The sequence below is a fragment of the Lichenostomus cassidix genome, chromosome 1 (genome assembly GCF_008360975.1).
Source record: "Lichenostomus cassidix isolate B80296 chromosome 1, HeHo_3.0, whole genome shotgun sequence".
Classification (NCBI taxonomy): Eukaryota; Metazoa; Chordata; class Aves; order Passeriformes; family Meliphagidae; genus Lichenostomus; species Lichenostomus cassidix.
Genome location: NC_139479.1, coordinates 93,467,286 through 93,490,144, shown reverse-complemented (window position 1 = coordinate 93,490,144; position 22,859 = coordinate 93,467,286). Strand labels below are relative to the sequence as shown.

At 38.8% G+C, this 22,859-nt stretch overlaps 1 protein-coding gene across 2 annotated transcripts; it reads right to left on the bottom strand.

The window, feature by feature from the left end:
* On the bottom strand, window positions 1-22,695 carry ATG3 (autophagy related 3). 2 transcript variants are annotated; one of them, XM_085071448.1, is made up of 12 exons: window positions 22,524-22,689; window positions 19,810-19,851; window positions 16,578-16,627; window positions 15,320-15,390; window positions 13,513-13,620; window positions 11,846-11,895; window positions 9,879-9,960; window positions 9,350-9,384; window positions 8,452-8,607; window positions 7,691-7,818; window positions 1,908-1,976; window positions 1-238 (listed from the first exon to the last, which is right to left on the bottom strand). In XM_085071448.1, the coding sequence occupies exons 1-12, from the start codon at window positions 22,593-22,595 to the stop codon at window positions 157-159; spliced, it is 945 nt and encodes a 314-aa protein (XP_084927574.1). In that variant the 5' UTR covers window positions 22,596-22,689; the 3' UTR covers window positions 1-156. The 2 variants fall into 2 exon arrangements, with proteins under 2 accessions (XP_084927574.1, XP_084927582.1); XM_085071456.1 differs by lacking the exon at window positions 8,452-8,607 and having other exon boundaries at window positions 22,524-22,695.
* Window positions 22,696-22,859: the final 164 nt, after the last annotated feature.

The window sequence follows — 22,859 nt, the reverse complement described above, 5'->3', positions numbered from 1 at the left end:
TTTTTATTAAAAAGGCTGGTAATGGAACATTTTATTTTAATGCATCAAGTTGATAAAAGATTAGTTACAGAAATTGTGTATAATGTTGTATAAGTCACATGGATGGGTTATTTAAAAAAAGATTTGATAGTTAGAGGAACACATTTCTTATTTTAGTTACATCGTAAAGTGCCTTGTGTAGTCGTATTCTATCGTTGGAATGACCGCCTGTACAAATTTCAAGAAAATAAGAAGGTACCTGAGTTTCTTATTAAGGAAAATGTACAAGAGCTAGAAATCCTGCAAAACAAAGCAGAAGGCACATTCAATGGTCTGTTCAACAGTGTTTCTTGCTAATAGGAAAATAACACCTAGCTACTTTTGAATTAAGAGACTGGGAGATTAATATTGCAGAATTCTGGTAATGACATCCGATGCTTGACCAAAAATAGACCTTCCCATTTTAAGTTAATGCAGGGAACCAGAAGTTATTTTCAATAAATCTTGCAGACACCATACAAACATTAACAACCCCGTTTACATTCTTAATATTTGTTATTAGTAAATGCCAAGGTGAATTGTACCCAGCAAGGCTAATCCCTAGCTACCTTCCTGTAGTTGCAGGGAAAGCAGGCTCCTCTCCTCAGCATTTCAGTGGCTCAGAAAAAGAAATCAGTTCCTATTCTGAATCATCCTTTGAAAGAGCTCCTTCCTGTTCACGAGGGAAAGTGCAGAGATTAGCTTTACCAAGCTGAGCAGTTTGCCTTTGCAGAGAAGAATTCCCTTGTTTACATCAACTTCAAATGCATGTTGGGCCTGAATTTGCAATCTGGAGTATATTGAATAAATACAATCTAAAGTGTCCATCCATGTGGGAAAGAGGCACACAGGGAACTGAATAATTCATAGAAATCACTGCTTTCAACTGACTATTAAGTTACATTGGTACTGGATATAAGCAAACCCTACTGTTTTGATGTATCAGTCTCATGGACCATTTCTTCACAAACAGAAAATACATGAAAATGAGTAAAGAAATCCCATGTTAAAAATGCCCCAATTCATCCAGTAATAACAAAAAATGTAGTAAAATAAGCTACTTGCAACCATTGAGGACTAGGAGACTTGAACTACCTTGACAGAGAAGTTGTTTTCCAGTTCAGTTCCAGTTGCTTGTTGCACAAATTGAGCAAGTCTCAACTCATACAGTAAATGAGAGTTTTACTGATTCAGGACTACTGCTCAGTAATTCCTCCTTATTTGCCTTACAGCAGCAAAGAACACTCTTTTGAAAGGACACACTTGCTTCTAACATGGAGGTTGCTCCAGTCAGAAAGCACAGTATCAATTACTACAATGCATAACTAAGATCAGTCAGCTCCGTAAAAGAAAATTCTAATTGTGAGGCATTTGATATTGATGTTCAGTATAGTTTCAGTGATTTTCATTGCTTTTTGTCAGCTGTTTTACCAAGATATTGCTCACATGCAGAATAGAAAACAGTGAGACCTCTACACCTTTCAGATATGAATTTCAAATTAAAATCTAATACAAAATCTGCTGTACCAAGGAGAGATTACACTCTGGATGGAGTCTGTGAACCTCCAGTCTCACCCCCCTACACTGGCACCTCTGTTTCAGACTTACAGCTGCCTCCTTCACACCCCTGCAAACAAGGGCTCAATCCCGTTCCTTCAAACCTACCTACTTTCCCCACTGCTCCTGCTGTACACCTCCCCGTGCTCCCCCAGGAACTTTATGGAGTCTGTTTGCACAAAGGAGCTCATCCCAGAACTCCAGCAAGTGCTACCCCAAGCAGCTGCTCACTGCTTTCACACACAGTTGTGCTCCAGTTTATGAACTTTGAGGTAAAAACCATTATACCGCAAGGAGTTTCCAGGAATCTGTGTAGTAATGAAAAAGGATACATGTGAACTCCAAGTTCTCCACCACCTTCTGCAACAGTCTCGATTATTTTCTTCATGACTTCTGCATGCCTGAAAAACAGATCAAAACCAAAATATTTTAAGAAATAGGCAACTTCCTCTTCATCAGTAAGATAAGGTTTTGTGCAAATTAAATAATTTTGGACCGTTAGCTTCAGAAGCAGCAAGAGGAAATTTTCAGTTTACTGAGAAAGTAAAATAGCAACAGTAACTGAAAATTAACATTAAATGATGAATGTAACGTTATTTAACAGCTCCTTACATTCACAGGGAAAGCAAAAAATGTTGTATGCTACAATGTAGACTGAGTGCCATAATGAGCGTCAGTGCATACTGCTTAACACCAGTATAATTTTTAATTGCTATATGGCAAAAAAGCTACCAGATAAGTCCCCAGAAGGTAATACCATCCAGCAGCCAACCACCAGAAGTTCCCAGATGACCCCTGAAGATGTCTAGAAACTACTGTAACATTTTTAGCTGTCTCTGCTGCACTCAAACTTGTAAAGCTTGAAGAGGTTTAAAACACTAAAACAATTTATGAATTGTTTCCTAGGAAAAGCAGGCTGAACTAACCCTGCATAAATTCAGAATTATTGCTCTAGGACTGGTTCAGGGTATGGAAACTTTCCCTGGTGGCAACCTGGGTTCTATGGCAAATCAACAGTTTCTAAGCTAGTTTCTTCTCTCTTGTAACTCTGTTATTGTAAAGCTCTACAGGGAAGGATAAACATTTCCTCAGGTCACTGAGTTTTTACATTCTCATCAGTGACATCCCAAACCTACTATGAACCATATAACATTTGTGTACAAAGCCAGCCCTAGGAATGCAACACAAAATTACAGAATAGCCAGGGCTGGAAGAGACTGGTCATCATCTATTCTAACCTTCCTTGCTCAATGAGCAGTCAACTAGAACAGATCACTCAGGACCTTGTTTGCTCTAGTTTTGAGTATCTCTAATGATAAAGACCTCAAATCTTTTAATGACCAGTTACAATTCTGAAGTAATGCTCTTGTGTTCAATGCAGTTCTTCTATGCCATAAACTAAGGGATAGAGAACATACCAAATCAGAGGGGAGAACTACTGTATGATAATTTATGTTTTATTTATATATCTTTAACAGAAACTCCCAGGTTGTATAAATAATATTACATTTACCTATACTTCAACCTTGTTTTAAATACATATTCCTGTAGGTAATCTTCACCAGTGACATCATACAGGGCTATGGGCATCCACCAACACAGCACTGCAGGTTAGTGAGCAGCAGTAGTTTAAAATACCCATCTCAAAACAGCCAAAATGCCAACTGAGAACAAGGATGAGTGGGAAGCAGAGTCTGCATAACTTTCTGACCATGCTTTGATACCAATATGTCAATCTAAATAGCTGACCAGCATTTAGTAGCTACCTCCGAAGTTAATCATGCTGCCAGTGACTGCAAACAAGGAAGGAAGCTGTTGCAAAGTTACCAAGACATTGTAAACAGGAACACGCAAGTCTGGGGAAATATTAAAGGTCAGCATTTGTCATTTACTGTTGGTCTTTGCAAATAAACTAACCCTCAGAGCTGATTCCAATTCTGGATCCCCACGATGCCCTGCAGAACACATGCCATTTCAGGTGCCAAGGCCAGCTGCTTCTCCGTAGGAACCTGGCCACTGCCAAAACTTAAGTTTTGACCTTATGCATAACTGTGGACTTTTTTTTTTTACTGGCACAGAATACAGGACCATGCAGCTATTAGAGTCTTTAACAGCATACTGGCTCAACTTCTTACATCTTAATGACATTTGTTCTTTTCTGTTTTCTAAGAACTACTCAGATACTTGGAATTCTAAAATGGCCACAGAGCAATGGTCCTTTTACTGTCATGCAGCTACCTGTGAAAAGCTTTGGAGGTGCTTTAAAAACTTTGTAAAGTTTGTTTCCTGTTTTCAGTTTTCTTCTGTAAGAAAACTTGGAGGAATGAATATGAAATATGTATACACTACAATGGAAAGAAACAACTTTTGAAAAAACATAAGCTAAAATATCTTGCTATCTAGAAATCCCTCCCTGCAGATATTTTAGAGTACAATAGAAGGAAAAAGAGTTCAGAAGCCTATCACTATTTATTCTGAAGTGGAGAAGAATAACCTCTTGGAATCAGTGCAAGCAATTACAATTTAATTGTAAATGTATTTAGTAGTTAGCTTGTTTGATAGTCCCTTCGTAACACCCACAGAAAAAGCTGAGAATCACGATTAAAGTAGTTTACAGCAATTAATGAGGAAGTTGACTATGTTCCTCCCAGTACCATAAAAATGCTGACAAGAACTACAACTTACAGAAGAACTGTAAGATGAACAATTTCCATTAACTACTCGAAATAGAAGCAATCTCAAGCAGCTGACAGCAGCATCCGACAGCCATTTCTTTCCTTTCTCTGACGCCTGACATAAGGCTACTCACGTCACAAGAAAAAGGTAAGTTGAGAATCATACCAATATCCTACATTACACAATTGTTGTAACATGATGGGGAGCAACAGCAGCAGATGTAACCAAACACTGGTAGTTCCCAGCTGAATTAAAAACAAAACAACAGTTTGGCTATTAGTTTTTACTCAGAAGCCCCGACCTTCTTAGATGTTAGCCTTACTAATTTAATCAAACAGAATAGGTCACCTTGGGGAGTAAGAAAACATACTTAAAACCTCCATTTTAGATGCTGTTAACCTCTTTCTTCACAGTATCAACACTACCTTTTGAACCCTTTCCAGTATTAAGCAGTTGCAGATCCATAAGATCACTTTTTGAGAAGGGCTACAGCTACCTCCACATTTAAGACTAGCAACAAACCTGTCTCACTTCACTGTCAATCATCTCTTTCATGCTTAGAACTGAAACAAACCTCATGATGTAAACTATTCCTTCACGTGTAGATGTAGATTACACAACAAAGGAACTGGCACTTCACTGTTTTCAGAGGAAGAAGTGAAAACATGACCACAGAGCTCTCACCCGTGAAGAGACTCATCCCAAATTCAGATTAGAAGTGCACTGCTAACACCTCTGCAGAGTAATAACTAGAGCAGATCACATTGCAGCCACAGCCCAATATAAAACCCACAGTTCTACCTAGTCAGTGAAGGCTGTCATGCCCAAATATCCCTGCATCTTTCTTTGTTCTGAGAGTGTCCTCCTACTCTGCATCAACAGGAGCTTCTTCCCAAACAACAGTATTTACTAGCAGGCCTTCCAGCAAACACAACATAAATCAAATTTTGGCTTCAGGATTTTTTCCTCCCTTTCTCCTATTAATCATCTTCACAGTCTGTTAAGCCCTCCTACATTCATCCCACTTGACACTCCTTCAAAAACACTAGCTGCACAAAAAAGCTGCATCCATTTTTTGTCCAAAATCCTTCAGATAGCGAACAATAAGACAGTCAAAGTCACTTACAGGTTGAGATTAAGACTGGTATGTTCACACAAGGTACAAGAACACCTTACTGGATCAAACCAAAGGTCTACATGGTTCTGCTTACTATCTTATAGTACATGCTCAATAAAGAGGCCAGAACAAGCACCTATAGATGCTCTATTCAAAGCACTAGGTGCTTTTCCAGGAGTACGCTGGAAATTACCCAGGAGCTTTCTAATTCTGAACCACTCTAATAACTACACTTTTAACAACCTTGATGAATTTTTATTTCATTAACATACTATTGCTTAAATAAATACTTAGTTTAGTTAGGTGGTGTGTACAGAAATTAATGCTTTCTGGCTTTGAACATCCCAGCAGAGTAGCATTCAATGCCATCAGTTTCACTATTGGAAGAAAAATCCTACTACTTCACCTTCTGTGTCATTCATAATGAAGGTCACTGATATAATAACTCCCTGCTCAGCTTTTTCCAAAGGTAAAGGATCTCAGATTATTAAATTATTTTTATGGGAAGGAGCTTTATAATTTCAGTTATCCCAGACAACTCCCCATATCTTTTCCAGTTTTAGTTTTCCTATACCTCACAGACTACAGAACAGATGACCAGAGCTGTACTGAAGTATTCAACATGTGGGTGGTCCTTATGCTGTTTTTTGTTCTATTCTTTACTGTTTGCCTAACAGCTGTCTAAGTATTGCCTCTTGTATTACTCTTGAGCACCAAGACTCACATTTCATGTTACTGCAGACTTAAACCTGATGATTTAAAGACCAACAACAAACTTTACAACTCCAAAATTGTGGCTAGCACAGTTTTTCCATGAGAGGTTTTCTTGTGTTTTGTAAATAAAGATAAAGTTTGGATGTTTTGGAACAGTGTCCCAGAACTTGGGCAGTGCAGGCCTGGCCAATCAGGCCTGGGGGAAGGCTTCTGACTGACCAATCTGGGTGACTTTTGAGAACTCTATAAATGTGATGAAATCAAAACAATAAAGGTCATTCCTTCTTGCCACTGAGAACCGATGCATTCATTACTCTGCTAGCTGCTCAACAGCGACACAAAATTTTCTGCTAGACAGCTAAAGAAGAGAAAAAGTTATTTCCCAGTTGGACAATGGTTTCTCTGCTCAATGTTGTCCATATGTAAGTTTGACTGCTGGGTGAAAGCAAACACTGTTGTAAAGCTGTGGCTAATGAACTGTGAAATGGAAAAAACATGAGATACAGATTTACAAAGCCAATTAATATAGAACTTCATAGTAAGACAAAAATTAGACATAAAATACTTGTTGTGAAGTTCCCTTGCTCTCTTCTCTGAAGACTAATGAACAAATAAAGACTAAACCAGAAGAACAAGTAGCTGCTAAACCAGAAGCAAGAATGCTTTGAGTCTGTGAAAACTACCATAAGCTTGTCAACAATAAGCTGATTATTTGACCCTCAGATAGTGATGTGGATATTGAAAGCATTTAAATCAAAGGAAATTAAATGTAAAGAGGTAAACTGAACTCTGAATATTTTTTTAAACATATGCAGTCATACGGTCATACAGACTTAGGAAAAGTCATACAGTCTTTTCATAAAAGACAGAAGGCCAAACTCGTATCTCCAAGAACTTCACACTGTCAGGAAGCTGAGGAATTACACTGCTTCAGATATTAGCTCTGTATCACTAAGACACCTAAAAAGATGTTAGAGCCTACACCTAAGACAAGATGCACCTTTCAAAGACCTAGAAAAAAAATATCTGTGCATCAAGTTGAACTACAGGCTCCCAAAGTCTTGAGTGAGAAATGTGGAAATTACAACAGAAAATATCCTAAAAACACAACTGTGTTTTACACTTGTGTTCAACAAATATTTTGGTGTGGCAATTACAGGATCTCTATTTACCAGTGCGAAGTTTAAAGGGGAGCAGAAGGAAGTTAACATAAAAAAAAGAAATTGGTATTTCATGCTCAAATAGCTTTTTCTGCTGCCAAAGCATACACTGTACTTCTACCCTCCCCAAAAAGTAGACAAAAAGATAAAATTTTATTTCACAGAGTCCTGGTAGCCTGCCATCTTCTGGAGTCCATAGGGAAGCAGAATAAAAGCAAACTGATTAGAGAGAAGACAGTTCTAACTGCAGAACACACTTGCTGCAGTGAGCACTGGAATGAACTCTGAGAATTGCTGCTACCTTCCCTTCATACTGCCTCAGAAGCTAGCAGACCACTATGGCAGCCAACTGTGGAAGCATGTCCAGAAAGGCAGAACAGAATCCTTAAGAAGAACAGTGAAAAGCCTTGTATCTGCAGGCTGAATCAGACCAGAAAAACAGACTTACCTGCATGGATGAACTGAGCACATGGGAGGTGGAGGAAGATGAGGATGGTTTTCAATGGTCACTGTTTTCTTGACGTGATCTTGACTAATATCTTCATACATATGCTCTACTGTTAAAGGCTGCCGTTGCTATAGAAGAACAAGGAACACAAGAACAAAAGCATTACTGACAAAGAATCTTGCTCCTTTCTAAAATCAGTAACAGATGATGCACCAAAAATTACACGCATCTAAAATATCGAAGTTCTGAAGGTACACTGAAATTACTGAGTGTGTTAAAATCTATATGGTATAGAAATAGTACTGCACAGATTTTCCTTTGAGTGGTGAAGTCAATGTATTTGACAACCAACTAGGCTCCCCCTGAGGTATCTGAGCAGTAAGCCCTACCCAACTTTAACTCAAGAAACCTAACGAATAAAGAGAACAATGATTTATATATTACTTTCCTTCTGAAGGTGATGGAAATACTATCTTACTTGACTGAGTTTACTGGGGTTATTACCAGTTCTACAGTGCTAACAGAAACTCCAGTGGCTTTCTTCAAAACGTGCTCAGTCATCATGTGCAGTTTTCAGTGAAACTGTTCTGACTTCCTGCAAGTGCCATAAAAATCCTGACTACAAGTCCATACTGCTTAACGATTTTCTCACGTTTTTTCTCTTTAAATTTCTACTGTGAATAAGCAACAAAACAGCCTTTCTATTTGACACAGTGAGTCTAATTTCATAAAAGTAGGAAAAAACCCCAACACAGCTATACCTCATCATATCCAAATAACCAGAGCCTTGGAGTTTGGTAATATTTGTCATAAGTGATGTAGAGGTCATAGGTTCTAGTCTGTAGAATAGCATCTTCCCCTCCAACATCAACTTTAGTTTTGTTAGCTTCTACAATCTGTCTTGTGTCAAGCGTTGCCTGGTTCAAGGTAAAAATGACAAGATTAGTATAGTCTTGCTTGGGTTCCCTCCTTTTTGTTCCTAAGTAGTTATGTAAAACTGTAAAACTTTTATTAATGTTCTTAAGTGGGCATAAAACCCCCCAGTATATGGTTTGGTTTTATTTCTAAATTAGGACTATCAGTTTCTCCTCCAATAAGTATTTTCAGTTTTATTTTTAGTGGGTTTTTTTACTTTCCAAAAAAAGGTCTCATTTTTTATGTAAGAAGGCAACTACAGTGTTACACTCCCCTACCTTCTTTCAAAAATAACAGACAATTCCAATGAAATTCAGAAGGCAGAGGTCTCAGTTCATGCAGGTTCATGAAGACCTTAGGATAGTACCACAAATAACGAGGCCTTCTGTTTTCTGTCATGAGAATCTGATGGACTGGTGTAATCTACTGAACCTACAGGCCACTCATCCTCCCCGGCTAAGCCCCAGGAACCACCACTGCTTTTTTAACTCCTCGTGAATACAGCGCTGCGTGTAAGCAGAGCAAAGACGATTAGCAAAACCAAGGAAAATTTCTGTGGGCAAAATCTTTGAGGACTTGAGTGCTCCAGTTACTGCAGCAGGTTGGCAGGAGACAAATCCATAGGAGATCCAGGCTCAGTAACCCTACTACTCGTAAGCTTGTTATTTCAGGCATTTGTTATCATTATTTTTACTTTGCTTGTGCTTATATTGTAACAGAAAAGATAGAAAGCTGTTGACTCACGTCATCTGTCTCCAATAGCCCACTTTCTTCATACTCTGTAAAGAAGACCCATAAAATTCTGTGTTCAGCTTGTAGCTAGTCATATTTGCCACTCATAAACAACTATTAAAAAAAAAAATCTACACATATCTAAAGAAGCTTTATTCAGGTAGACTTCCCAATCCCCAAACCAGACTATCCCCTTTTTAACAAAAATTAGACCAAGACTCCAGTAAGTAGGTAATAAGCAATACTTCAGTGATTTTACATAGGCAGCTTAAGTGTAGGTATGAAGCCAGAAGGAAGCTGTGCTAAATCCCTAATGTATACTTTCTTGGATCTGTTCTGCTACACAATTTTGCAATCACTAACATTCACACAGATTAGAGAAAACATGCATCAATAAAACCATAAAAAAGATATTAAAGAGCACATGTCTACTGGAATTTTTCAGCATGCATTCCATGCAAACAATGAGTGGTGTTTTAGAGTGTACTGCTTTAGTTAAAGACCTGAAATAAAATATATCCCACCCAATTTAAAGAAATACCTTCCATGTCTGCAGCTTCTCCTTCATCTTCCTCATCATCATCTTCACAAGATGCTGAACACTCTGGTATTTTTATATTATCCTTTAGAAGTTAAATTGAAAATACCGCTTTAATGACTGTTGCATCTACACAGCCTAACAGCCCAAAAAAATTTAAGATGTGAACTCCAGCCAACACATCCAGTGAACCAGAAAGATATTTTTTGCAATATTAAGAAAGACTACACTGAACTCAAATATTTGCTTCCTAACTCATCTTAGTTCCCAAGTCCTAGTATGACATTAAAAATCCATTTAAAAAGTTTTCCTTTGACTTTGCGATCTGGAGTGATTTAATTCCTAAACAAACAAAAGTGACCATGGTGTTAAATAGTTAAAAGATCCACTTATCTCAAATGAAAGGCAGTGACTAAACAGCTAAGACTAAACATGTAGGTTAAGATTTGAAGTTCTAACCCATAGCCAACTGTGCAGCAGTTATAAAATATCTCAGGGAAGGGACCCATATGGATGATTGAGTCCAACCCCCTGCTCTTTGTGGGACTCCATAAAACTCTATGATATGACTAAAAGTGTCACCCAGTTCCACACATTATGAGCCCTGTCCAGTTTCATAATCATTTTCAAACACAATAGTCACAAAAGGTATCATTCTCCAAGAAAACATTGTCCAACAGAAACAAATACAGCACAAGCCCACAGTAAACTTTTGGGCCTTGCAGAGCATTTGAATCCAACAGACACCTCCAGTGAGATTCAGAAGGTGAAGATCTCAATTTACACAGGTTTTGTGAAGATTTTAGGAGAATACTCCAAATAACTACTACAGTTAGAAGCTTCTCTAATTTTAAGCATCAGGTGGAAGCTTTTTTCATTTTAAAAACCCAAAACACCAAAACCAGTAAGAAACTAAGTTACAAAGTGCATTGTCAAGCAGAACATCAGCAGGAAAGAGTTGTCCTCCTGGACTGAACCTGCAACCAAGCAAGTTTTTCTACACACAATAGAAATTAAATCCAATGCAAAACACACAGCAATGATGAATAACAGTAACATTCTGCAAGTACTGTGTTTTGCAGAAAAAGTGATTAACTTTAGTTATTTTTAGTGTTTCTTCCACCCTTATGTTACTGACTTGTAAAAAAGCAGTACTTTTACTATATTCAGCAAAGTCATTTGAAATACCTGCACTTCACAAAATCAACAGCATTTTGAGCTATTTACAATTATGCAGCAGCATGGGGCAGCCCATTTTCTTTCCCCTAATTTTAGAATCCAAAACTTCTGCCTGGATGGTTTAAACTCTCACAGCACACTGACAGAAGTCCCCTTACCAACCCATCTTTAAATGCATTTTGTGTCTCATGTTTCTTAAACTTGTTAGCCAACACATTTGCATTTCAAGTACTTCCTGAGCACTTAAGTTCAGGCTTTTCTCCTGCTGCAGTGACTTTTTGGAAACGTGCAGAAACTGAGGACTTCGTAAGATGTATACATTTAAACACAAAGTTCTTCTAAACTGAAGGGCATAAACCTGTCAAACTGGACCAACTGTGTTAGAAGTCTGCTTGCAGTAGCTGAAGATCACAAAGAAAAGCTTTACATCCCCACATTACTTTTCCATATAAAAATTTCTTTACACGAGATCTCCAAACATTAATGTCTTGAAACACTTATGTGTGGTATCAGTGTTAACAGAATCTCATTTTCAGTTTATAGAAGCATGGCACAGAAACACACTGGCTAAAAACATTTCAAAAAGACAAATGCCGCAGTAAACACAGCAGTAAGGAGATGCACATGCTTAGACTAATATCACAGGCTCTGAGGGTCAATGTACATCTGCAAAACAGTAAGTGACAAAATATATTTCAACCTTTCACAGGGAGTACTAGATTGCCACTAGTAAAACTATTATTACCTTCAGGTCCTGTAATAAAGCAACAGGAAAATTTAGAAAGAAGTACCTTACTGTCTAGTGTGATCTCCTTAACTGCTTCTGTTGCGCCAACTATACCTGTACATTGAAAAAGAATTTTGTGTAAAAAAGCTTGGTTCTTAGTTAGAGAATAGAGAAAGAGCTTGCAAGGATTTCAGAAAGCAGTGTCTCATCATTCCAAGTTACACCTCACAACAATCTTGATATGTGAGAGGCTGTTCATTTGGTCCTGGTAACATGCTTGGTGCTGGACATCCCTAGGCAAACCATACCAGTAACACAGAGCACCACAGCACAGCTGTGCCATGTCTTACAACGTCTGTGATGGAACACAAAAAATTTGGACTTCTATTTTAAAGGTATTTTTGGATAAAAGTGAGCTCAGGATAGGTACTTACCTCACAATAATGGAACTCAATTTCATGAGGAAGGCAGACATTTATAAATATTTCTGAGCATCTTGAAAGGAATGACAAAGCAAAATGTAGCAGAGCACTCAGTGCTTTTAGCTGAGAGGAAGTGGGGGTATAAAACCACCCCAAATCATAGTAGTGTCCTCTCCTGGGTTTCTCCCCATTAGCTTTCTAGTGTTACTGCAGTTCTCACACAGCACCTTTTGGGATACATGCCAAGATCCTGCTTTGACAGAGCACATTTATCTAATTAGGTCTTCAGCTGTGGAAACAGATTTTATCTCATTTGACAGCATTTGGAGATCTGGCCAGGTTTACTCAGAGTGTTACAGCTGTGCTGTACGGTATGGTGCCCAAACCAGTCAAATCCAAAATCAAACACCTGGCAGAGAAGTCTATTCACAGCAGGGATGGATACTGCATACTTAATTCAAGGACATGACAAAGCTATTCCAAACTATTTCTTTGGTGTGGGGACATTTGACTGTGAACTGTGATGCATTAAGGAATTGCCAATGATGAAAAATGTATTTCTACAGAAACAAAAGGCATCATCTCCTACCCTCATTCTCTCCATCCTGGTGTACTTTTCAGAAAACTTTCTCCACATCACAGCAAAAAGAAAATTTACACTAAAGAAAGTAAAAACTGAGAGGAGGACCTTCTAGGTTTGGAACTGGTGGAAAAGACATCATCGAAGGACTGAATTGTATTAATATGATAGAACATCAAGAAACAACTAATATAATTACCAATTAGAAAAAAACCAAAATTATTTATAAGGCACTGTGCTAGAAAAGCCAGTGAGATAGATTAATGTAAGCAGTATTTACTACTTTATAAACACAAGCTCATTTTAAGGGCTTATTATAAAAAAGGATCATCACCCACACTCATCTCCGTATTTAACATCTTTCTTTTTAGTAGAGCAACCATAATTTAAACTAACATTCTCTTCAGAGGATTTCCTTACTATGGAGTTTGCCACTACGCAGCTCATTTCTTAAAATAACTTCCTAGAAATTTAGTAAGAGAATACTGAAATAATTGCCATCATCTCTGAAGAGGAGCCTGTTTCAAGCATATATAGCCACACAGTTAAACATCATGTACCAATCAGGTGGGTAGCTGATAATGCAACTTATTTCCTCCAGACTAGATATTGGTACACTAGATATTGGTACACTCCAAACATCAGTGTATAAGAAAGATTTTACTTTCTAAGAGTGGAAACTGAAAATCAGATTACCAAATGCAAAGCCTGAAGCAAGACCTTGAATACCTGCATTGTGAAAAGTGTCTACCCATCCCCCATCACCATCATCTTCTTCTATAATTGCTTCCTGCTCATCTGAGTACTCCATCTGCTTACACCTTTTATAGCACGGCACTACAAAAAATGGCAAAACAAAAAGAATGCAGTCAGTCATTCTTATACAGCCTGGACCATGATATTATCCTACAAGGCATTCTAAAATGTGGCAGGCTTTCATATATCCTTATTTAAGGAATCCTAAAGCTGCATTTCAAATGCGAAAGTGTGAACTTAGAAAAATACGTTGATGTGCTGCACCAGATACTTTACTTCATATACAATGCAACAATTGCAGTAGCCTTAAAAGTTCATTTTTCTGTTAAGTATTAGAGCGGTTTCATCCAATCTCTTAAGGATTAGAAAAGAATTAACTTCTCATTTGCTAACAACTGGAGACAACCTATTACTTTTCTTCACACTGGTAAACAACTAAGGACAACTTGGCCTGGATTTTCATCAGCTTTCCAAACTCATTTGGCTTTAGAATTCTGCTAGAAGTTTGCACCACCTATTTAAGCAATACACTAGGTATGTTTAATTATGATTTAATATCTAGAAGTTTAGAAGGTCAGAATTTATGTGATATTTAGAATAACTTCTGTCACATGTGTTACAGAGCCACTCAAATAGAGATTTAGATAATGTTTTCAGAAAATAGTCAAAGACAGACAGAATATCTGATTAAGGCAAAGCAGGCATTTCCTAATAGCATAAACAAAGACTATGTAGAAAATGCTCTTTCCTTTTCTATTAATATGGAGAAAAACATTCTGCTGCACTACGTGCAGCATTTGAAAACTGCTCTCTGACCTTTCAGAAAGGGATGAAAGGGGTGTGAAAGTCACAGTGAAGTCAGCCAAGGACTTCCAAAATGAGGTCTGTAGGATGGCTCCCAGTCTCATCTACAGCCCACAACTTTCACTCAGGTGGGAGGCCAATGTGACACCAGCAGCAGGGAACACACTATTTTGGAATGTGATCAAGAAAGATCAGAGCAACAAAGAACCTCAGAAGTAGCAGGAAAAGAATGAAAGCAGATCAACTGGCCATCAAACCATCAGGAAACTGTCCAACACTACTGTAGCAATTTTCACATGATAGTGCACTGCAAGACTACAAAAGCCAGTGAGGAAAATCCAAGCATATAATACAACCCTCTGCAGGCAAAAATCTCCTCAGGCTGTCCTTAGTACTAAAGGTTCATCTAACGGCATTGACATATTTTAATACAAGATCTTTTGGATTTCCCATGGTTGTGCCAGAATGTTATCCTTCTTATCCATTAAAAAGGCAGCCACCAAATGTATTATATAAAACACAACTGTGAAGCTGGTAAAAAACTAATTCAAGATTGCATTTATATGATTATTATTGACAAGGTTATTGACATTAATTACATACTTGAATTAGAAGTATCAGTGTTACTACAAAAGACATTTCAAGAACTCTTTAATAACCTGGGCTTCCAAAGGAAAGGGGAAAATAAATATATTTTCCTTTCAGATACTGAATATGACTTGAAGCAAAGACAAAGAGATTTATAATGTTTAAAGTTCACTTATACTCCATGAAGGCAAGCTTTATTTCTCATATAAAGCGATCTAAGAAAAAGAATTTAAAAGTGCAGGAAAAACTTCTTCAATATTGCAAAGCCAGAGTATCCAAAGTGTGAGGTATTTGCTTCCCCTATCAACGCAGACCATCAGTAGAGCTGATAGCACAGACAACCATGCCGTCAATTCTAAGAACGCTTACATTTAAATTTCAGCCTTACCATTTTTAGTTACCAAAAACTGTTTGTCTGTTGGCAGATAAGCTTTGACTTTTAGTTCTTCTCCTGAAGCCCTGTAAAATGAAGTGCACCATTTGAGAACTTGATGACCTGCAAACAAAAGAACCCTTCTATTTTCAGGTTGTGTCAGGAACATTTTATATAATCCTCTTGACCTATTCTCAGAATCGGTTTGCTATTGCTTTACTTTTCCATATATACATTTGGTATGGTGTTAGAAAGCTTGGCCACCCCTGAACTGTTCTGGGATCAAAACCATTTTATGCCTCAAAAACTACTTTCCTCTTGAGATGGCCAAACAAAGATGGATTGACAGAATAATCTATTCTATATAAAATTTTCTAGGATCAGCAAGAATAGAGTTACAAATGTCTGAAGAAAGCAACTTCAGAAACGCAAGAAATAGACCTCTATAAATATAAAACCTGTCCACAGCCACTAGTGCTTAAGTACTCTTAATTTCACATTACTCAAGCATTTGCCTTCACCTTTAGTGGCTTTTGGTTTGAAATAAGAGTAACACTCTGAATAGCTAAATCCAAACTGCTGCCAGACTCAACATCATGTCTTCTCTGAAGGAGGTGGCAAAAGGGCAGGGAAACAATGATTCAAACATAGTAATTTCTCCCTCAGCAATTAATGGCCCAGTACAGAGCCAAGATCCTGATGATACCACCTGCACAGACAATGCTCATTTAGGAGCAGATTAGCTTCATAATGCAAGACACCAGCAAAACATAAGGAAGCACCTTATTTGTACCCTCGCTGTACATGAAACAGAGGGGATTTCCAAGGGCAATCACTGCACAAAGTGAACTGCTGTGGGCCAACTTGAACATGTTCAATTAACAAATGCTGGTCAAAATACGCTATTTACAATGACTTCCTAGCAATTCCAGTTGTATATGGCCTTTCCTTTTTCAGTCACCAAGACAAACCCAGGGAGACATGCTGCTATTGCAGCCAAGCACTAAAAGCATTCACAGTATGTAACAACTTATTGCCCCTAAAACCTCAGAAAAACAAACAAAAAATCCCCAAACAAATCCTCATCTCAACTACTGCTATACAGCAGTAAGTAAGCCCTGCCTGACTTAAATATAGAGCCATTATGAGAGTTCTACTGGAAAAGTCCACTTACTGCTCTGAAATGAGATGACTGCACAGCTGAATCCAGTGGAAACACGCCAAAGCATAGGTAGGAATGCTAGCTTTCTACAGTTCTTTCAATTTTACTTACCATTGCCAAGTAGGACAGTGGTGAACTAAGTGGTCTCCAGCTGCAACAAACTGTTCAGGCAGGAAAAAAAAGATTATTAAATATGGCCCAAGGAAACCATCTCCAATTTTTTCTCAGTAATGGTATTTCATTTCCACATTCCTTTGATTGATTAACTGTGTAATTAACAAATGTTTCCATCAGCTTGATGCTTTTTTTAAACCCTATTTCTCAGCTAACCATGAAAATGTGATGATTAAATTGATTTCACTGGAAATGCTTACTAAGCACCACAGCAAATTCAGAGTTTCAAAAGCTGTGGTACTACCTGCCAGTCTAGTAAGAACCAAAAAAGTTTCTAGACCTAGTAATTTTGTTACCATGTAATAAAGAAAGTATCTTTATTTGCCACTATTCAAATTTTCACAAAGACAACAAAGAACTTAATATAAAAAAAGAATGTTTAATTCTCTTTCCTTGTTCAAAACAATTTTGCAGTAAGAAAAGAGAGACCATCAATCCACTGAATCAGTGAGAGAACTGCAACAAAGGAATAAACAGCATACATTTTACATAATGACCATCACTACAATAGTTAATCACAGATGTTAATTTAAAATGGATTACCACTTACTTAGTACAATGAAAACCTTACAGACAACTTAGTTCTGAAGAAATAGTTTAAAAATAATCACTCTGCTTGTTCTTAGTATCAAAGATGAAGCCTCTTATAAAATTGCATTACTCTTTCAAAGTGATACTGTCATGTTAAACTTGCCAGCAATGTCATGCTAGAGTTGTATAAAAACTCAAAATTCACCCAGCAAAGTCTAACCCTCTGGGCCTGTTTTTTGTACACATAAATTGAGGAAGGCAAGCCTGCACTTGGGAAAAGTGGTTTTTGTGGGCTTTGCAGCAGTCACTTAGAAATGTGAGGTGCACAGCTATTGCTACAGGTGCTTTCTTGTCTTGAAGTGCCAGTTTATAACACCACCCTGCCTGGCTGCCCAGAAGCTGCTGCAGTGTGACATAACAGGCTTGCAGCAGGTCACAGCCATTTCCTCACCCTGCAAAGGGAGGCGGATCAGCGCAGCAGAGAACACCACAGCACGCACTGCACATGGATTAACAGCCTTAATCTCTGCAGAAGTGCTTTCCTTTCACCCAGTTTTCAACAGAAGCCCCTAGCAAAAGTGAAATCTCTTAAAAAAACCCCAGCAAACCTCACAATACACATGGACATTTTAAAACTCATCTCTTACATAAAAAACAACTAAAACTCCAGAATTATTTAAAATTCTCTGTGCAAGGAACTGGAATTCTATTTGTGACATCAGTGTTGAAATACACTATTAGAGATGAAAAAACAGTGTTGTTTGTGGGTCTAACAGATAGAAAGCCCTAAAACAATACTTGAAATATCACTTTTTTCAGCTTAGGCAGCAAAATTATCTAGCTGGTTTCACTTTCTGTTTCTCAAGCACTGATGCTGTCTCATACCTGAATCAGTACTGCAAAGTAGAAAAAGATCAATTTTAGGACATCTTATTTCTAGTCCTGGAAAGAATGATTTTAACAATTTGCCTGTATTTACATGTATCATTAAAACAGGTGTCATCTTTTGGAGGTATTAACTACTAAGAACTCATGACATGCAAGAATTTTTTGAAAACAAATCAAGTACACAGATAAATGAAAAGAGGGAGTAGGTGTTGAGTTTGATTAATGAGTCATCTTTAGCCTTACTGCTAATTTATTCATTCCCAGAGGCAAGCCACAGGAGCCTCACATTATCTATAAACCAGTTAGTGTCTCAAACTAAAATAGAGCTAAAATTACTCAAGAAATCCAAACTCATTCAAAGACAACACCCTAGAGTCATTATTCTTCTTTAGCAACCATTACTATATAAAGACTGTCAAAGGGACAATCAGCAGATCCATGCTCCAGCTTCATCCAAATTTAACAAAAATTCAATCTTGCTGTATAACCGGTTCCCTTGACTACTGTTTTGAAGGATCCAATTTATCCATCCCAGCAGCACCTAACTTGACACACAGAAAACAGACTATTCACATTCATAGTGGTGTTTAAACAATGTAGTACAGTGTGGTTCTTGCTATGTTTGATAGAAGGTGCTTTTTCTTACTGTACCACTGCGATTTTTTCTCCCATAAATCAAGAAGGGAATATGTATTGGTAGAACATCTGTCTTAACTTTCTCTGTCATTCTAGTTTACAGATAATAAAAATCATGTATTATTGTTTAACATATATGAATATTTATACACACACATACATATGGTTATCAGAACAGGAGAACACCATGTTGCTAAGCCTGTTTTTCTGTGTGGTACTTAGGTGTCAGAGAGAGGGAGGAAGTGTTTGCTTGCCAGGCAACACAGCAGAAAAATGCAAGCACCAATATTAGGAAAAATACTTCTGTCCACATTGTCTACCTGCATCAGTCATCATTTGTTCCATTTTTTTTATCTCATCTCTACATTTTCTCATAGTTTCAGTTTTCTTTCATTCTACCTAGCAGTCTTAACCTTGCTTTCTTAGACCTCTGTAAAGACAAAGTATTTGCAGATCAGTACCACTTTAATGAGAAAAAGTGTAATGGGGAAGTTAAACAGCACAACACAGTTGGTGTTCTTACTATTCCAGGAAAAAAAGATCATGTTTGTTGCTCTGTGCAGTGGAGTTTGTAAAAAAACAAAAAAACAAAAAAACAAACAACTGCTTGGCAGCAATCCAAAATACAACCAGCCTAAAGCAGCCTATAGAGGAGGGAAAAATAATAATCATTGGATACTCGGTGTGGACAAGCATAAGTAATGATCTTGACAGAGCTTTGGAAGGAAGCAAAACTGAGGTAAGCAAAGACTATTCCAAAGATAAAAGCTCTCCTTTGAGTTGCTCAGAGGAAAGACTTTTAAAATCAATATATTCTTGCTTCAGTCCTGAACTCCCGTGACAAATGGAGCTGTTGACCCAGCTTCTTTACAATCTTTACAAGCATCATAGAGGAAAAAAAGCATCCCACATTCAGATGCCTAATGCCATCTCAAGAGAAATTATGTTGATTATTTCATCTGTAGAGTAACAAGGCCACTTAGAAACTTCACTTTGTGGAAATTGTTTAAAGAAGCAATAGCTGACAAAGGCGTGATCTGTTTAACATTGTAGTTTTGCATACAACAAAGAGCATCATTACTTTCAAAATAAATTTAAATTTCTAAATACTTACTTCTTCAGGTGTAATTACTCCAGTTTCTTTAAACTTGGACTCCTGCAATAAAAAAAGTTTAGAAATTATGAGAACTGCTGACAAATCAACACACTCCTCTTTACTGGAGAGACAAACATCTTCTCTACTTTTGTTTTGCAACTAGTTCTGTCTAGAGATCCATGAAATCAGACTGGAGACAACCTCTGCCAGGGCTGATAGGCAGCTTATATTAGAAAATAAGGAAGTAAGGCGCTCCAAAATTGCTTGTTGCAGAATGTGAGGTATGATGAAAAATGCTCACCTACACGAAATTTTTTTTTTGCTACAGCCACTTATAGCAATAATGAAGAAAAGATGACTGGCACTCAGTATTACATTTGCCAGTAAGAAACAGAAGATCAGTTGGAATCAGGGATTCCAGCTGTCATGGACTCCAGAGTGCTAGGCACTGAACGGCACTGCAATGCATCCATAGGAGGTTCTGCATTTAAGAAGTCACGAAATGAATGACCAAACCAACTTTTCTCTGGGATAGATAAAGTTCAGTAGGAAGAATTAATAATAGGCTCTCTTTTAATGCCTATTTCTGTGCCTTCATCATACAGCCCACGGAAACTTCAATTTTTGTATATTGTATTGGGGTTTTTGTGGATGAAAGAATAGACGGCAAGCAGACACAAGACTTATTCTGCAAGGAGAAATGAAGTACTTTGGCATTAAAGGCAACATTTATGAAGATTAAGGATAACACATCTTTTATCATATTCAAATCTAGATTAAGTGTATTATGTTTTGACTTCTGGTTGTTTGTTTCTTGAGAAAAGCCTCACATACCAAGGAATCCTTTTGTTCCCCAACACTAGATCTATCAAAAAATGGCTTTTGAAAAAGAATACAATTTCAACCATGGCATAGCTGACTTCTTACCATAAGGAGCCTGTTATTTTTTTTTCCTATCAAGACTAAAAGCAGCAACTGAAAATGTCTTGCTTCCAGCCACAACTTCACCTTATTCAATCAGTTGGAAAACATTAAAGAAAAGCAGCCCCAGCTAAACTTGGTTATTCTTGTTCCTTCATCCAGTGTGTGCTGTGGAAAATGAAAGGAGCATACCTGTTTCATATGGTACTGATTACTGCCTTTCTGCCTCATTTCTAAGGAAGCTACACTTAAGGACAAGATAAAGATAGGAAAAAACCAGCTGTACAAACATTGTAACATCATTATGTGCTGGCTGACTGAAATCAAAGTAATTTGAATTGCTATAAAACTCAGAATTCTCAATTACACATTGTGCAACACCACAGTGGGGACAACATACTAGTTCACCTGAAAATGAACCATAAGCAGTAGGCAACATGCACAAACTTGAGTCTCTGGAATTACAGAAAGAAAACATGTAAAATATCCATCCTCTGTTCCCTGAGGGTAAATAGTTCATTTTTCCATCTAAGTAAATTCTTTGGCAGTGGAAGACACAGGTCTAATTTCTTTCTAAAGTTACCAAGTTGGAGTATTCATTTCAACCCCTTGTAAAGGGAACATTTTAACACCTCCCATTTCAGGGAGGTTCTACTCCTGCCTCCTCCCAATATTACACCTGGACACATTAATTCCTCCACTATTACACCTGTGCAACAACAGCTGTACTGTGGTAAATGAGTCACTTCACCTTCCCATGCCACAACTTCACTGCAACCCATACATTTCACATTGGTGGGCAACTCTGGAAAGGTCCACCATCCACACAAGAGCATCCCACAGACCACAGAGGCACAAATGCAATGAATAATTGACTGTCACTGCTGTCTGCCCAAAGATGTAAGATGCAGGGTGCAAAGCACATAGAAGGTGAAACAACAAAGCCACAGGAAGACAAACTTGTCATAAACAAGTGTTTTCTCAAAAACATGCAGAAGCATCAAAATAAGTAGTGAAAAAACTGCTGCCAAGTTAAGCAGCCATCCACAAAGCTGGGGTTTACATAAAAAATCGTTTGCAAATAAGAGTCAGAGAATGGGATGTAGTCTAACAACTGCAAAAAACCACGATTTGTTTCTACCTCAAACTGCAATAACAGGAATTATAACAGATGTACTGTCCACCTTTGTAAGGACCCAGTGGCTAATTTCTACTATTCTCAGGTACTTTAGAGCACAGAGGCTTGTAATAATACTGTAATTCTGACATAGAAAAACTGTGCTCTGGAACACCTGCTCACATAACGAAGACGTGTGTAATTTTGCTGTTTGAGATGGGAATTATTTTATGTCACCTGAAAAAGCTGACCTCTTACCCAAAATAACCCTGGCAACGCAATTCCTGGTACCAGGCTCAAGCCAGTCCGTACGTGTGCATTTCAATTCCTAGCGCCACATCCACCTAAAAGTTTCTCCACTTTAGTAGCAAACGGCAACACATTTAAGGCATTCCTGGAGCAGCAGGATCATCAACACCTGTTCTCCGCCCCTCCCGGGGGGATGTGAGAGCCAGCTCGGGTTCCCCCATCCCCTCGGGCCCGCCGCGGGCTCAGGGCCGCTGTCAGTGCCCGGCACGCCCAGCACCGTGCCCCGGAGCCCCGCAGCCCCTCGGGCCCAGCCGCCAAGGCCACCGACAGCCGGCTGCCGAGCGAGCGGAGCGGCTCCGGCTGCTCGGGCAGGGAAGGGCGGCCGCGGCAGGGGCGGCCACGGGTGTCCCTCCTCCCCATCCCGGCTCCCCCGCAGGACCGGCACCTTGAGCACGGGCGTGAGGTACTCGGCCACCTCCAGGGCCTTCCCCTTCACCGTGTTGATGACGTTCTGCATGGCGGCGGTCGGACGCGCTGACGGACAGACGGACCGGACGGACAGCGGCCGGCCGCCCCCCCGCGCTCGGTGCGGCGCTCCCGCGGCCGCCCCCCACCGCCCACGTGACCCGCCCCTCACCTTCCCCCCGCCCCCCCGTCGCACGCGCGTGACGACACGCGGTGCGCGCGCGCAAGGCGGGAAGGCGCGGAGGGCGGGGAGGGGCGGGGCCGCAGTTACGTGGCCTCCGGGGGCGGGCACGAGCTGGGGGCGGAGCGCGCGGGT